Source organism: Rhinolophus sinicus, chromosome X (assembly GCF_036562045.2).
Source record: "Rhinolophus sinicus isolate RSC01 chromosome X, ASM3656204v1, whole genome shotgun sequence".
Classification (NCBI taxonomy): domain Eukaryota; kingdom Metazoa; phylum Chordata; class Mammalia; order Chiroptera; family Rhinolophidae; genus Rhinolophus; species Rhinolophus sinicus.
Window position 1 is genome coordinate 109,072,954 of NC_133768.1, and position 16,740 is coordinate 109,089,693.

At 39.9% G+C, this 16,740-nt stretch overlaps 1 protein-coding gene across 10 annotated transcripts in view; it reads left to right on the forward strand.

Annotated features, from left to right (window-relative positions):
* The window catches only part of MTM1 (myotubularin 1), a 95,524-nt gene that overhangs the window by 74,376 nt on the left and 4,408 nt on the right, over positions 1-16,740 (forward strand). For all 10 annotated transcript variants that reach the window (XM_074323264.1, XM_074323269.1, XM_074323273.1 and 7 more), the window contains 5 exons: positions 3,670-3,855; positions 5,677-5,883; positions 6,931-7,023; positions 7,623-7,736; positions 11,728-11,904. In XM_074323264.1, coding sequence (XP_074179365.1) covers positions 3,670-3,855; positions 5,677-5,883; positions 6,931-7,023; positions 7,623-7,736; positions 11,728-11,904 — 777 coding nt within the window. The remainder of the gene's footprint in view (positions 1-3,669; positions 3,856-5,676; positions 5,884-6,930; positions 7,024-7,622; positions 7,737-11,727; positions 11,905-16,740) is intronic.

Below are 16,740 nucleotides of genomic sequence, written 5' to 3' on the forward strand. Positions count from 1 at the left end.
TCCTAAATTTGAACTTTATCAAAACAGTTTCTTCACTATGCTCATCAATGTGTATTCTCATTTATGTGATTCAAGAAATAAATAGATCTGTGTATGTGAATTTTATACTCACAGACACACACAAACACACACACACAATATTATTCTTTTCCAAGAAATCTGTGTCAGTTGTCTTCTTGGCCTTCTTAAGCAGAAAATGTCAAGTGTCCCTGAAGTTGACTGGGGTTGTCATTGTGAACTTCAGTGACAGCATACTGTAACCTTCGGGAACTGTTCGGAGTCTGCTGCAAGGTGTAAGGCCATTTGCCCCTACACTGAATGGCCCCAGGTCATGCTGTGCTGTTTCCATTCGAGTTCTCCTTCGTGTCTTGTTGTTTTCCTTCTCACATTACTGCCCGCTATCACAGGAGCTGCAGTGAGCCGGCCGGAGTTGCTCATCCACATTCCGCCTTTCAGATTTCTTGTTTCTCATCAGCTGTAGACTTCGATTTCATCATCTTGAATACTTTGCTTATCCCGAGGTCATTTATCTGGCTTCTTCAATTATTCAGAGCACAAGGCAAGAACCTGAAAGCACAACAAGTCCTTGAGCAGCTCAGACAGACGCAGCAGCTTTCTAAGTGGGGCCTGTGGCGTCTGTCTGCACGCACATGTGTGTCAGATGGCATGTGGGGGTGGGCACTCCACTCACAAGGTTGTGCGTCTTATGCACTGACTCCTGGGGGACCCCTCTGCCTGTTGTGTACTCCTGGATCAGCTGTTTGTTACTATAGGTGGTTTGTGTTTAGGGAATGAAAGTGATCTTAAAATGATATGTAAAGCAATCAGGAAGTGAAATCAATAAGTAATTAGGAATTATAAGTAAAACATTTAGGAAATTAAATCTATATATGAATGTCTTCTTGGATTATCCTTAACTTTAGATATTTCTTTTCCTGATATCTTTCATATAGAATTCAGACTTGAATACACGTATAACATGCAATATTTCCATGTATACATTTAGCCTGAAATAGATATAACATGAAAATGCAGTATTTAGAAAGAATATTTTGAAATACTAAAATATATAAAATGTACACCTCATATTAACTCTAAATCTCATTGTTTATAGCAGTAGAATTCATGAATGCCTTTTAACACTCAGGAAATATGCGTGTTTCTAGTACTCTTAGGAATGAAGGGAAGGAAAAAATTAAGGAAGAAAAACAAGGCTTTCAAGATCTCTGCATCATTCTTTAAAAAGCACACTCAGGTTCTCCGCCCCCAGCTGCATCTCTCTCCTAGTCATCTATATCCATAGCAACAGGCCCTTGGACCTTTATATTGTTGTACCGGGCAATCTGGGTTGTTCTTTTTTGTTGAAGAGAAGAAAATTGAAAAGAAGACTTCAAAACTACCCAGAGATGGAGAATTTGCACTTTTGAGAACTCAATCTATGCTTGACTAATTGATTTTACCCTCCTGACTTCTGTTCTCTTTGGACCTAATTGTTCCTCCCTTCTGGATATTTAAAAAATTTACAACCCTCCATGTAACAAGCAACACCACACCATTTTACATTTAAAAAACAAAACCCAGGGGTGGATAAGATCCAGCATCAAGCTGCTTTAATTTTGCCGCAGTACACTGTGATGAATTAAAGTGCAACTGTATTAATGTCTGTTTTTGTCAGGAATTTTGGCAATGAGTAATTAGTATGTTTTTGCTTTTATTTTTTCACATATCATTTTCAGTTACTTATGAAAGAAACTCTGGCGTTGAGAATCTCTTTGAAAATCACTAACTATTTAAAAGCTACATGTGAAGAGAATCAGGTCGTCCGTGTATGGCGGGGTGACATGTGTCGTCACATTATAGGCGTGTAGATCTCACAAAACTTAGGCTCTCTCTTTCCTCCCAGGCCCTGTGCCTACAGTTTACAAAAGGGACAGCCAGGTGACTAGGAACACTTCTGTCGTGACCTCTGTTCAGAGCTGCCAGGTGTCATTCGCTGAGGCGTGGATAACCAAGAGGAGGGGAAGATGACCCATCTGTCTGTTTACTCATTAGCTAATTAATCACTCTTTAAAAACAACAAAATGACTGTTGTCTGCTTACCACTGATGCTATTTGTAGCAAGCTTGAAAAATATATTTCTGTCTCAATAAAATATATTTTCTCACTTAGAGCCTGTGGTGACCAAGGCCTCTGGCTTGTACATAGGTCTCCAGGTTTGAAGTTCAAATGGCAGCCTTATTTCTCCTGCAAGAGACCGTCTCTGTGACTAATCCCGGAAAAATCCTAGGATGTACTGGCCCTTCAAGTTTGTATTCCTTCTTTTGTTAGGAAGAAGAAGGAAAGGGATGTAATGTAGTGAGGCCACATCTGTCTGGGGCTTGCCCCTTTGCTCTTCAGTTCCAGGCACGTTTCCCTGTCCTTTTCCCACAGGCATTCTGAAGTCAGTATAGTGTTGTTTTGATGATATGTTTACCTTTCTGGTGAGTTCACATATTCATATGTTTTTACGATGTTCGTTAGCATTCTTTCATTTCAGCTTACAGAACATCGCTTTCTTCGCAAATCCTCTGAATTATTTAATTTTTTTCTTAAAGAGCCAGAGGCCACATGTTCCGTGGCATTTTAAAACATTGAGGAGCATGCAGCCAGGTTCCTAAACAGAATCGTAGCATTTCTTCTTGGCTACGTGGTAAGCAGGCCTCTTCACCATGCCCTGAAGGTGAGCCAATGGCTGCCTTGTAGGTGCTGCGGTAGGCGGCAGCTATGTTGTCTCCTCTTGAAACCTTTTGTTCTTTAAGGGCCCACTATGTGCAGTGCTCTGTTCTCGGCGTTTGTATAGCAGGCAGACAGTCATGATACACTAGGAAAAGTTCGGGTGTTGAAGTTGGATGACTTAAATTCTACTGATTAACTGTGTGACTTTGGAGGTAGTTAAATAGCATCTCTTCTGATTTGCAAAATGGGGATGGCACTGTCTCTCTTGTAGCATTGCTATAAGAGTAAATAGAATTATATAAAGCAAGAATCACAGTACCTGGGACATCATAGGGGCTCATTAAATGGTGGCTGGCGTTAGCTGTAATAGAGTACTCATATGGCTTCTTTTAATTCTGGGAGACCTAGGTGGTATTATCCCCTATTCTATGGGAAAAGACGTTGAGGCTCAGAGAGGTTCGGTGCCTTTCCCCAGATCACACAGCAAAGAGGGGCTGAAGCTGAGCTATCAATCTGGGTTTGTCTGACTCCAAAGCCTGTTGTTTTTCTCTAGCCCATTGGATCTCATGTGAGTGTTATTACAATGCCAGTGCCTCCCCCTGCAAAGTAGTCTAACAAAACTAATGGAGGATGAGGACCATTCAGAACCCACTCTTGCCTTTCCAGATCCGGAAAAAAAGCTAGTCATTATAGAACATTTTGAAAATGATTGTTTTCTCGCAAATACACATCCCCAGGAAATTGCCAGCCTGCCATTCTTTTTCTAGCTCAAAGTGTGACTCATGTTGTTGAGGCTTAGTGCTAACTAGGAAGTCAAGTCCCCTCAATCATTGTATCTGAATTGCAAGGTTTGGGATTAAGATTTGGAGTACTAATAACTTTTCAAGTATTTGTGTAACTTACTGATGAAATACAAAACCCGACTGATTGTGTGTGTATCTTGTTGTTTCTTAGGCAACGGGAGGAGGATATGAAAGTGACGATGCATATCACAACACCGAGCTTTTGTTCTTAGACATTCATAACATTCATGTTATGCGGGAATCTTTAAAAAAAGTCAAAGACATTGTTTATCCTAATGTGGAAGAATCTCATTGGTTGTCCAGTTTGGAGTCAACTCATTGGTTAGAACATATCAAGGCAAGTATATTTTTTTAAAAAACAGTAATTGTTTAGTGAAACAGGAATTTTTTTAATCTTTAAATTAAAAGAAATTGAACAATGAGAGATGAAACATTTGTAGTACAGGGTTCTGCATGTGACAGTTTTGTATTTCCTTATAATTTCCTTACCTAAATTAAAGACTTCACAGCATCATCTCCAGAATATTTTTACAGTTTATAGAGATGTCACTTTCCATCTGGTCAATAGTAAGTAGTTAAATCTTTCACGCAGGTTTATTTCAAAAGTCAGTTTATTGTCTAACTACTACTGGGTATGACCCTCTAGTGAGAGATTGTTTTTATTAAAATGAATCTCCAATTGACTTATTTTAAAGACTAAATTATGTTTTTACTATATTCAGACCTTCATCTTGATAAAGGCATCAAAAACCTCCATTCTTTTAAAAGTAAAAGTACTTGAAGCTATCTGAGGGAACTAACACTTTTAGTAGCTGCTATTTGGTTCTATAAACAAGCAAACAAACAGAAAGCCTACTTTAAATAGGTGAATTACTGGGTGGCTGGATAGCTCAGATGGTTGGAGCGCATGGGATGGTAGATTGCTCCCCCTGCAACTAAGATTGAAAACGGCGACTGGACTTGGAGCTGAGCTGCACCACCTCCACAACTAGATTGAAGGACAATGACTTGGAGCTGATGGGCCCTGGAAAACATACTGTTCCCCAATATTCCCCAATAAAATTTAAAAAAATAAATAGGTGAATTATTCAGACAGATTGTTTTCTAGTCAAATTTTATTTTCCAACTCGATAGGAATTTTATTTTTATTTTGCCCATCTTTCATTTTTTTCTTAATTTATCCTCAAAAGTGAATTGCAAAAATAATACTTGTGACAATTAAATGTAATGTGGTATCCTGGATTACAAAAAGGTCATTAGATAAAAAAAGTAAGGACATCTAAATAAAGTATGGACTTTATTAAAAATAAGTTTATTAATAATTTAATAATGTATCAACATTGGTTTATTAGTTGTGACAAAAGAACTATACTATTATAATATGTCAATAGAGGAAACTGGGTCAAGTATATGCTAAAAGGTGATTTCCATTGCATCAGACCTTAAGGTCTAGACTGGATGCACCTGTTGGGCTAGTGATTTTTCTAACATGATCAAAATTCATGTTGAAGTCCTGACTTCCAGTACCTCAGAGCATGACCTTATTTGGAACTCAAGTCATTGCAGATGTGGTTCGTTAGGATGAGGTTCTACTGGAGTAGCATGGGCCTCTCATCCAATAAGACTGGTGTCCTTGTAAAAGGGGAAAATTTGGACACAGAGACACATGTACACGAGAACACCATCAGAAGATTGAAATTATGCTGCCACAAGCCAAGGAACTAACAGAAGCTAAGAGACAGGCCTGGAACAGGTTTTTCCCCTAGAGCCTTCAGCAGGAGCACGGCCCTGCCAATAGCTTGATCTTGGACTTCCGGCCTCCCAGTTCTGGAATGTCTGTTGTGTAAGCCCCCAGTCTGTGGTAGTTTGTTATGACAGCCCTAGCAAAGGAAGACTATCACGTACACGAATACCACTTTGAAACGCAGTTTGGCTTTTTGTGCTTGGTTTCGTTTTGAATACCTAGTCGCATTCGAATGCAGTTTCTGTAGAGGAAGAACAGACCCTGCAGCTCCTGGTGTTCCATTTACAGAAACATTTCTGTTCCAGACATTCCTAGTATTTTAAAGCAGGCCTTTTTCTAGGGTTAAAACCTGTCATTTCAGGTGGAAGCACTACCTTGCAGCTCCTTACCAACTCGCATGTGTTTCTTTGTCAGCTTGTTTTGACAGGGGCCATTCAAGTAGCCGACAAAGTGTCTTCAGGGAAGAGCTCGGTGCTCGTGCATTGCAGTGACGGATGGGACAGGACCGCCCAGCTGACGTCCCTGGCCATGCTGATGCTGGACAGCTTCTATCGGAGCATCGAAGGATTTGAGATATTGGTACAAAAAGAATGGATAAGTTTTGGACATAAATTTGCATCTGTAAGTAAACAATAAAGCTCATGATTAAAACGTCCGGTCACTGCTATTTGGGATTTAAAAACTAGTTGTTCAACCATAACTTTGCTTTTAAAAAGAAAATCCAAGGAGTGTTCATAAAAAACGTGAAAAAAGGTTTGAAAACGTGTGATGCCTTGGGCTAGTGAAAGTCTCCTTAGGAGACCTGTTTATCCATCTGCACTATTTACAATTTCACTTGAAAGTAATAGAAAGAGTCTGCATAGAAATGTTTAAATCAAAATTGCGGAAAAGAAGGAAGATAGGCTGACAGTTCTTTTTCAACGAATATTTTAGCTATTAGAGCCAAATCTGTTTTATAGAAATGCTAGACTTTTAGTTAAGGCTTTTGTCATTATTATTCTCTGATATACATTTTTGAGATCAAGAGAATGTATTCAAATTCCTATTTCCAGGTCTTGTTTCCAGACACCCTTTGAATAAGCTTTTTTCACAAGCTCCCGATGATACTCAGAAATGCTGCCGTGTAGCCCTTTAGCCTTCATCCAGGTTTCATAAGTAGCGTGAATAACATGTTCAAGTACAAAGAATCATTGTTTAGTAAATGAATAAATGGTGAGGCTTTTGTCTTGTTTTTACGAGAGAAAGAACTTACTTTTAATTATAATAATCACACCCTTTTGTGTATGGTTTCAAGCCTTGAATCTTTAGGACTGGCCCCTTAGCAACTGTTAAGATACTGTGCACGATAATCAGGTCCAGTCTGCCTGCAGCTGCCCGGGGCTTGGACAGAATTCCAATCGAGTGAAATAGTTATAACACTCATATACGATGATGCTTTGTCAGTTTGTATTGGTATTTTATATAAGTTTATATATACTTAATTTTCATTGTTTCCAAACCTTATATTATTTTCTATATTGCCAAGGAAAAATATACTATTTACTCTCTAAGAGACTTGGCATTTGGAAAGCGCATTGCTGAGTTGTATTGTCACATTTTGTGGGTTATACGCTGTCTCATTTTTGTACCTATAAATTAAAACAAATCACCTTCATCAATTTATTTCAGAGGATAGGTCATGGTGATAAAAACCACGCCGATGCTGACCGATCTCCTATTTTTCTCCAGTTTATTGACTGTGTATGGCAAATGTCAAAACAGGTAAGGGATATATAGGATACAAATACGATTGACTTAATGTTTAAATATTTTGCTATAATAATGGGATTTGCCTCCAAATAATACAGGGCAGAGGTAGGTTTGGCCATTTGTGAATAATTGTTGAAGCCAGGTGAGGGTACGTGGGGTTCCCTTTTCTATTCTCATTACTATTTGTATGTCCAGGATTTTCCATAATACAGTTTTAAAAATTCAGTATTTAACTATTAACTACCCCCTAATGGACTTGACAATAGCAAGTTGTCTTTTCCATCCATTCTACACTGGCGTTTGTATATCGGCATGTGTACTAACTTATACGTTAAATAATTAAACTATCGTATATGCCCTGTACACTCCGAAGAGCCCAGAAAATCAGCTTGTTTTCCTCCTTTTCCTCTTTATTCCTTTACTTGACCCTTCTGTTAAACTCCTTGATCCTATGCAAAGTACCAATAAAGGAGCTATGGGGTGTGTGCCGATTATAACCTCTGCTGTCCTTCCTGGAAGGCAAAATGTGGCAAAGTTTATGCACTTCTTTTCAGTTCTATAGAAGGTCAACCGAGTTTTCATGCTTTGTTTGCTTGTTTGTTCTTGTCTAGTTCCCTACAGCTTTTGAATTCAATGAACGATTTTTGATTACAATTCTGGATCATCTGTATAGTTGCCGGTTTGGTACTTTCTTATACAACTGTGAGTCCGCTCGAGAGAAACAGGTGAGTGAAAATGCTAATCTTTTTAGTTAACTGTGTCTAGTCTGCCTTGAAATGCAAAGAATTTGATAGCTTGGTTTGTGGTAAATGCAAAGTTTTGCATTTTTTACTCCAAGCTTGGGTGTTTTCACTTCAACCAGGGTTATTGAGTATCTAGGCTTTATTGCAGGGGAAGACATTGACTTTGCCCTCGGCAGTAGGAGTGACTTTATAGATATACAAGGTCTCCCTCCCAAAACATTACGAAGAGGTCAGTAAAGAGAATGTGTTTAAAGATATTCTATAAACCCACAAGAACAGGGAACATGAGAAAGGAGGCAGAGCAGCAAACTTTGGGAAGCTGGAAAACTAGTAGGTAAGAGGTAAATAAGTTATTGTGGGAAAACCAACTCTTAAACCAACAGCAGGGAAGCCAAGAACCAGCCCACTTTACATCACAGGAACCCCAGATGCCGTGGCTTCTGGGGCGAAGGTGTACCAGGTATATGGGATGAAGGGAGGAGGGTAAGATAACCGGAAGGTCTGTTTAGAGTATACAGTTAGCTTCCTCAGATCCCCGTCACCCCTCTCTGGAGCTGAGCACTCGGACAGAGGTTACTTTGTGAGAGAGGGTGACAGTAGTCTCTGGGCTGGGGACCTGAAGTCATCAGGGTGAGATGAATGGAGATGAGCTGGCTTGTGAGAGCCCAGATCACTTCCTCTACTGACTCCCAGCATTCTGGTAGCAGGTCCTTATCTTCCAGGTGGGAGCATGAAAGAACTTTCTCTGTTGGCGAGGATGGGGCGAAAACACAGCCCTCATTCATTGCTGGTGGGGGTGTAAAATGGTGCCGCCACTGTGTAAAACAGTCTGGTGGTCACTCAGAAAGCAAAATGTAGACTCAGCATGTGACCCAGCGATTCCACCCTTAGGTGTACACCTAAGAGAAATGAAAATAAGGGTTGAAACAAAAGCTTATACACAGGTGTTCATAGCAGCACTATGAACAATAGCTAAAAGGTGGCAACAACCCCAATGTCCATCACCTGTTGAATAGATAAACACAGTGTGGTATATTCGCACAGTGGAATAGTATTAAGCCCCAAGAGGGAATGGAGTTCTGACACATGCTACAACATGGATGAGCCTGGAGAACATTATACTCAGTTAAAGGAGCCAGACACAAAAGGCCACATATTGTATGATTCTGTTTATATGAAATATCCAGAATAACAAGTCCATAGAGACAGAAAGAAGTCTCTGGTTGACAGGGGCAGGAGGGAGGGGAGAATGGGGGCAGTGACTGGTTATTGGGTACAAGGTTTCCATTTGGGATGATAACAGTACCTTAGAACTCAATAGAGGTGGTGGTTGTACAACATTGTGAATGTACTAAAAGCCACTCAATTGTAGACTTTAAAATGGTGGATTTTCAATTCACCACCTCAATTAAAAGAAAAAAAGAATGACCTCTGGGAACCTGACTACAGGCCCATGAAGAAAGACCTAGAGGTACCAACACCTAGGGTTCCTTACAGTGAATCAAGTTGACAAAACTCATGATCTCAGAGTTTTCAGTCAGCTCTTAAGTCCTTCAATCTTAAAAAATAGCAGACAACCAAGAGGGAGAGAAAGTAGGTTGGAGAAAATAGTTAGCAGGTAGGGAGGGGAGAAACATAGACAAAACGCTAGCATTCACTATCCCATGAAAGACAGAATATCGAAACCATGAAATAATAACAGGATGTTATTTGGAAAGAATATTTAGAGATCAAAAAAGAGCTTGACATTAAGAACTTGATATCAACAGAAGTCAAAAACTCAGAAGAGTTGGAAGATAAAGTGAAAATCTCCGAGAAAGTAGAGTGTAGAGACAGTGGTAAAACATGGAGACCCGAAACTGGAAGATCCGTCCTGGAGTTCCAGGATCCAAATAATAAGACTTCTAGAAAGAGAATAATAGGCAAACCAGAAGATAGGAAATTACTGAAATAATTTGAAAGTATTTCCCAGAATTCAAGTACTTGAGTTTCCATATTGAAAAGCCTGCTAAGTGCCCAAGTACAATGGACAAAAATAGACCCATAATAAAGCACATCTTTGTGAAGTTTCAGAACACCGGAGACAAAAGATCTTTTAAGCTTGCGAATTGAAAAAAAAAAAAGGATTCTTTTGTGAAAAAACAGAAGTTAGGAAAACTGAATTCTTCAACAGTAATATTGGAAGCTAGAAGTCTGTAGAACATTGCTTTCAGAATTTTAAAGGAATATGGTTTCAACCTAGAAATCTACAGCCAGCAAACTGTTAACCAAATGTGAAGGTCAGACATGTATGGCACCAAGAAAGGTTTATCTCCCACACACACCCTTTCTCTGGAAGCTACTGTAGTGTGTGCTCCATTGTAAACAAGAAAGCAGACTGTGGAATTGAGGAAGTAGGAGCTGCAGCACAGAGAGAGGCGAGCGGGGATCCTCAGGGTAAAACAGAAAAGAGGTCCTAGATGCGAGCTGGGCAGCGTGACCAGCGCAGCTTTCCTCCGAAAATGAAACTGAGAGCTCTCAATCTGCAGTGTCTTGACAGAAGCTTGAGGCATTGGAGGAAGAGTTTGGGGTTCAGTTACTGATAAGCGCCAAGAAAAGGAAGCAGACAGTTTGTTCAGTCAAGGGAAAACAACAATAAAAATGTGCTGGAAAAAAATCACAGAATAGTAACCACATGCCTTAGCTGCGAACAGCACTTGCTTCGTCCCAGGAATCTAAACACTAAACATCAATGTGATCAAAGCTACGCTATATATTGGGAGTATGAGGCAGAATGGAGAGTGTGTGAGTGTGTGTCTTTGTGTGTGTGTGTGTGTGTGTGTGTGGCAGTGTCGTAGTTAATGCCTATAACTGGATAGGCAACAGGTAGCAAGAAAAGCGTGTTATTTAGAGATCTGGAGGTAAATACCAAATAATCAGTCCATTTCAAAAATCAAGCATAGTTGCTTCCAGGGAGAGAAATGAGAAGCTGCTTTTTTTCATAACAAGCCTTGTAGAGTGATTTGACTTGTTAAACTATATGCATGTATAGTAATAAAAAACACGCATGTAAATAAACATAATGCTGCATAGATTGTGGCAGGAGAAAGGTCCAAATGAAGTTTTAGGTGGATTCCAATGATGGCCAAATTATGCTGCCGTTGTTATTCACATGAACAAAGTATGTAGGTTAAAGAAATTTCTTCGGTCACTTATTTCAAGGTGTTCTTTTTAGCTTCCAATTTTAGCTTATTGGTCCTTTCTTACTGAAGTGATTAGTAGTAAGGGTTTTAAATTCTGCCTTTAGTAATTTTGATACTTGTATTTTCATTTCCCAAGCTTTGGTTTTTCTCTAGTTTATGGGCAAAATCGGTAAAAATCTGTAATTAAAAAACAAAACAGAAAACAATGAAAATGTGAATATCCGTATGAGATAAAGGACACCAGACTAAAAAGATTCAGTGAAGTCAGTTACCCAGCTGTTTTCAGATTATCTGGATGTTGGCATGATATAGATTACACATCTGGATGGTTGATTAAAATAACTTTATTATCCAGATGCCTACTGTCAAATGGATACAGGTTAAGATTTCATAGTTCTAACAAATACAAAAATGAAAAAAGTCGGTGGGATTTTATGATCATTTTTCTTTCTGCTGTATTAAAAAGAGCACACTGCCCATCTGTTCATAAATGTTTTACCTACCCAGGAATAGTCTTCTTAGATCAGTGCATTGCATTTAATGTTACAGCACCCTGCACCTCTATCTTCCCGCAGAAATAATGGCTCTCAAGCTAGGCCATTATCTATGCAAATTATCAGTAAGTGGCTGCAGAGCAGTCACTGGCCCATGAGGCTTTTTGAGCTATTATGGGGATAATGTAAATGTGTGATTCAAGTTGGTGCTCAACTGTATTTGCCACAGGCTGTAAAATGGTTTGTGTACTTTTCTTGTGTTTTCACTTAGACTTTCCATTTTCTCTTTCTCTATAGAAAGTTTCAGAAAGAACGGTTTCTTTATGGTCGCTGATAAACAGTAATAAAGACACATTCAAAAATCCCTTCTATACTAAAGAAATCAATCGAGTTTTATATCCAGTTGCCAGCATGCGTCACTTGGAACTTTGGGTGAATTACTACATTAGGTGGAACCCCAGAATCAAGCAACAGGTAAGTGAACTGGCATTGTTAAAAGACAGTGATGTCAATTGATTAGTACTTCTGAACTTTAATAATGTTATTTGGTAGTTGCTTTTAATGTTATGAGGGGGGAAATAGGAAACGAAAAAGTCACACGTGCTTTCAAATGCAACTTTAATTAAAAATTGTTTATAATTACTAAGCCATTTATTTTGATTGGGGTTAAACTTACAATTTTTTGGTCAATGTGAATAATATAAAATTTTCACTAAAATGCAAACTGATTTAAGGCTCTGGAAAATTTCTGCATTTTGATAGCCAAGGAGTTCCTTTAATCACTGGAAGTTGTCGCACATCATAGAAAAGAAAACGTTTTCTGCTGTCTGGTTCAGTGGTATGTACCAGGTCAACTAACATCAGAGTGCTTTTTTTCCGGAGGGTCTTTACTTCTAAAATAAAGATAATTGTTCTGTCAATGGCTAGTAAATTCAATTGGCCATTTATCATTCAAAAACGGAAACATTTTTGAAGCGAAGGACGCCACATTTTATTAAAGACACACTGAGGCTTTCCATTTTCCCACCCCCACTCCATCCAAAATCAGAAGGAAAATACAGCCTGTTTGTAAAGGTTCAGAAGTGCCTCCATTTAGTGATTTGTTCTCAAGGCTATAAATATTCAGTATTTGTGATTGCTTATTGTAAAGGTTTGTACATTTTCCTGAGGTTTGGATGGTCAACTACCTGTTCTCATCATCCAGTCTTGCCTAAGTACTAGCTTTAGTCCTGCTAGGAATCAGTGGGCAACAGCAGGGACCCCGGGTGCTGCAGTCTGTCTCTTAGATTGTTTATTCTACTCAGGCAGCTGGCCACACGCCAACCTGTGCTCTTGCTTCTCATCAGGGAAATGCCCGGTTCAAGCTGGCACTCTCATTTCAGGGTCTCTGCTGCGTGCATGAAAGGCTCTTGCATTTTAGTAATGGTGGAAATGTGTAATCTTTTGGAAAGTGACAGATTCCAGGGCTGGAGAACATTCACTTGTTTAGTTTGGGATTTGAGAAGCATGTTGAGGGCATTTATTTAGCAGTAGTTCTAGTGAGTGGAATATCAAGTAAAGAGGAAATGGGAATTTTTCCAGCATTCTAACAGCCATTACAGAGAACATGTCCCTTTTCTAATTAAAAAATATATAGATGAGCACTGTGTTTGTCCTGTATATTAAGCCTTTTCTGTATTTATTGTGGCTGTTTTTATTAATTTCAGGTGTACAAAACAACATAGTGATTAGACATTTATATGCCTTACAAAGTGGTAACCCCAGTAAGTCTATTACCCATCTGACACTATACATGTTATTACAATATTATTGACTATATTCTTTTTTTAAACCACTGGTAATTATAAAGTTTCTGTACAGATTACATAATCTCCCCTCACCTATTTATACTTGGAGAAATTCTTGAAATTCAAGGAATTTAAAGCAATTTATTTCTGAATATACAAAGGTATTAATAATTGTGTAACAAGGCAAGTTGGAAGGGACACCGTCAGAAGAACTTGCTGTAATGTATCTGTCCCCTTTTTCTCATACATTAGCAAAATGAAACTGGGCCACATAGAAATGAATATTCTTTGGTAGAGGTTTTCATTTTGAGACAGTAATTGATCTGTATTCCGCTCTGTGAAATTTACTCAAAGAAGAAAATAACTTATCCTTTCGATATAGATTTTCTGAACATGGAGGGTCCTACACATGCATATCTTTATGCCCCTCAGCACTTCGTATTTCCATCCCCCAAATACTGAATGTTCCCCATGAGTCAGGCGCTGGAAGGGGACACGGAGATTAAAAACGGGTCATCTCTGCCCACACACAAGGAGCTCCCAGGCTGGCAGCAGCACCCGGGAACACAAGCCAATAATTATAATGCTTGTGAGAAATGCGATAATAGATGTGTGAATTAAGTGCATTAGATTTCCTTAAAGAGCTTATGTAGAACATTATTTCGTTCAGAAATAGATTAAAATTCGATCACATAGGACATTTTTGCATTATAACATATAAACCTAAAAGAATATACTTCACCACTTAAAAGTTAAATTCTTACTTACTCAGTTGTGTGGCCCAGTTGGTATCCAAACGATTCCTAGAGCGTTCACAGCACTGTGGTGTCCTGACTGTGCTGAATGACCCTAAAGCATACACAGCCCCTCCCTCTAATGAGCTGTTCACCTAGAAGAAGGCAGCTTAATGTGCTCCTAAAAGCAAAAGCCACGAACCCTTAATATGACATGAAAACTCAGCAGAGTTGATGGAAAAACCAATGCTTACATTTGACAAGCTATCAATAAGCACATTAGGTATTTTTGTTTAAGATGAGGAAATGGCTCACGCCAAAAGCAGAAGTATGATGAATTAGTCATATCAGAAACCTGAATGGGACCTTCTGCTGCTGGTACGCCTCATGTCATACTTGGGGAACCACTGCACCCCATGTAGCTGTCAAGCAGGGTTGCACTGGCAGGTTCTCATTTTGCATAGTGGTAACTAAAGGATGAGAACAAGGACAGTCAGATATTAACAGGTGGCCTGGGTGGTGTTTAAGTCATTTCTGATAAAAAAGTGAAAAGGAATACGAATATGAAAATCATTGGAAACCAAAAATACTTCCATACCTAGCTGATTGCCTATTTTCTATTCTGTGCTGAGTTAGCCTACTCTTTCCTTCATAGTTCATTTCCCAAGTAAAAAGTTAAGATGTAGTATTTCAAGTCACTTGACTTTAAACTCCATTTCTCATTATTTTGTCTTTTGGTACGCTATCACAAATGGACACTTTTCTTCTATTATATCCTCTAAATGGGTTTCGTTTGTCTATAGGCTAATGGCTTCTATATGTTTTGTACCCATTACCAGACTGAATTATCTTTTTATTTCTAATAGTTTTTCTGTCTCCTCTCTTGAATTTTCTAATTAGACAACCTTGCCATCGGCAAAAATGATTGTTTTAACTTTGATTTCTTTTTCTTATCTAATTGTGCTTGCTGATACAATAATAAACTGAATCTAATAGTCATATGAAACAGGGAATGTCTTCAAAATAGCCAACATAATTTTGGAGGAGAATGTCGAGGCAGACCTTGCCCTGCTATATGTCAAGACTTATTTGAAACAGCATAGCGCCCAGAAACAGACTACGTCGATGTGGAGACTTGGTGTAGGATAAGAAGGCAGCATCGTAACGCGTAGGGAAATGATAGACTGGTTGTAAAATGGTGCTGGCATAGCAAATCACTCTTAACATGTCCTTTTTCTGCATTCCCCTTTTCAGTTCTTGGCAACTCCATCCTAGTCACTTTGGCCAGAGACCTTAGAGTCATCCTGACCCCTTTCTCTCTCACACCCCACATCTAATCTGCCAGGAGAGCCTGCTGGGCCCAGCCTTCAAAACCCACACAGCCTCTGAACACTTCTCACCAGTACCCGCCACGACCCTGGGCCAGGCCACCTACTCTCAGCTGTGTGTTCCTCGACTCCCTGGTTTCTATCCTTGCTTCCTTCTTGTCTGTTCTCAATGTGGCAGCCAAAGCTGTCCTTGAAAGACCTCTTTGCCTGGCCTCCTCCCCAACGACTTTCTCACACACTCTGCTTTGGCCATGCTGGGCTCCTTGCTCATCCTCAAACACTCTTTAAATATTCGCCTGGCTCCTTCCCTCCCCTCCTTCAAGCCTTCACCCAGGAGTCACCTCGTCAGTGCAGCTACCAAGACCACACTGTCTGAAGGATAAGCATGCCTCCCCCGTCCCCATCCCTCTTACCCTGCTCCACTTCTTTCCGTAGTGTTCATCCCCTTTGAACGGGCTCCATAACTCAGAGGATTATTGTACTCATTGTTTGTCTCCCCCTGCTGGAAGATAAATGCCATAGAAACAGAGATTTGGGCCTCCTATGTTCACTGATGGATCCTGAGCGCCTAGAACCATGTCTGGACCTCAGTGGAATGCATAAAGAGAAAATGGGCAAAGGATATTAACAGGCAGTGCACAGCACTTACTGGGCGCCAGGCACTCTGCCAGGCATCCCTGTTCTGATGCCACATATGCATTTCTGAGAAACCTCACATTCTGCAAAGTCACAGTAAGAAGAATGAGGCTTCCAGGAAGAAAAGGATTTGGAGGAGACCTCTCCAAACCTGTGGACCTTCGTAAGCAGAGGTCTAATGAAAGCAACAATGGCAGTAGAAACGTGGTATCTGGCCTCCATTGGTCACTCCTTGGCAGCCTGTAGTGGGGTGAATAGTGGCTCCCATAAGACATGTCCACTTGGACCCTGTGAATGTGATCTTCTTTGGACAGAGGGTTTTCACACATGTAATTAAATTAAGACTCTCCAGATGAGATCCTCCTGAATTTAGAGTGGGGCCTAAATCCAATGACAGGTGTCCTTGTAAGAGAGCAGAGGAAGATTTGAGACAAAGACACATATAGAGGAGAAGGCCATATGAAAACAGGAGTAATTGGAGCAATGCTGCCATAAGCCAAGGAAGCCTTGAGCTACCAGAAGCTGAAAGAGGCAAGGAAGGATTGTCCCCTAGAGCCTCCAGAGGGAGCACAGCCTTGCTGCCAGCCTGATTTTGGGCTTCTGCCTGCAGAACTGGGAGGAAATAAATTTCTGTTGTAAGCCACCAAGTTTGTATTAATTTGTTACAGCAGCCAGAGGAAACTGATACAGTCTTAAACCCCAGGCCTCGTGCTCCTTTGTCTCACACAGAGGTCTTGGAGGGCATCTGCTTCTACTCCAGACCGTTGTCAGCATGAACAGTCGATCTATGGTGTAGCCTTCTTCATCAGAGAATCGTCTTGACAG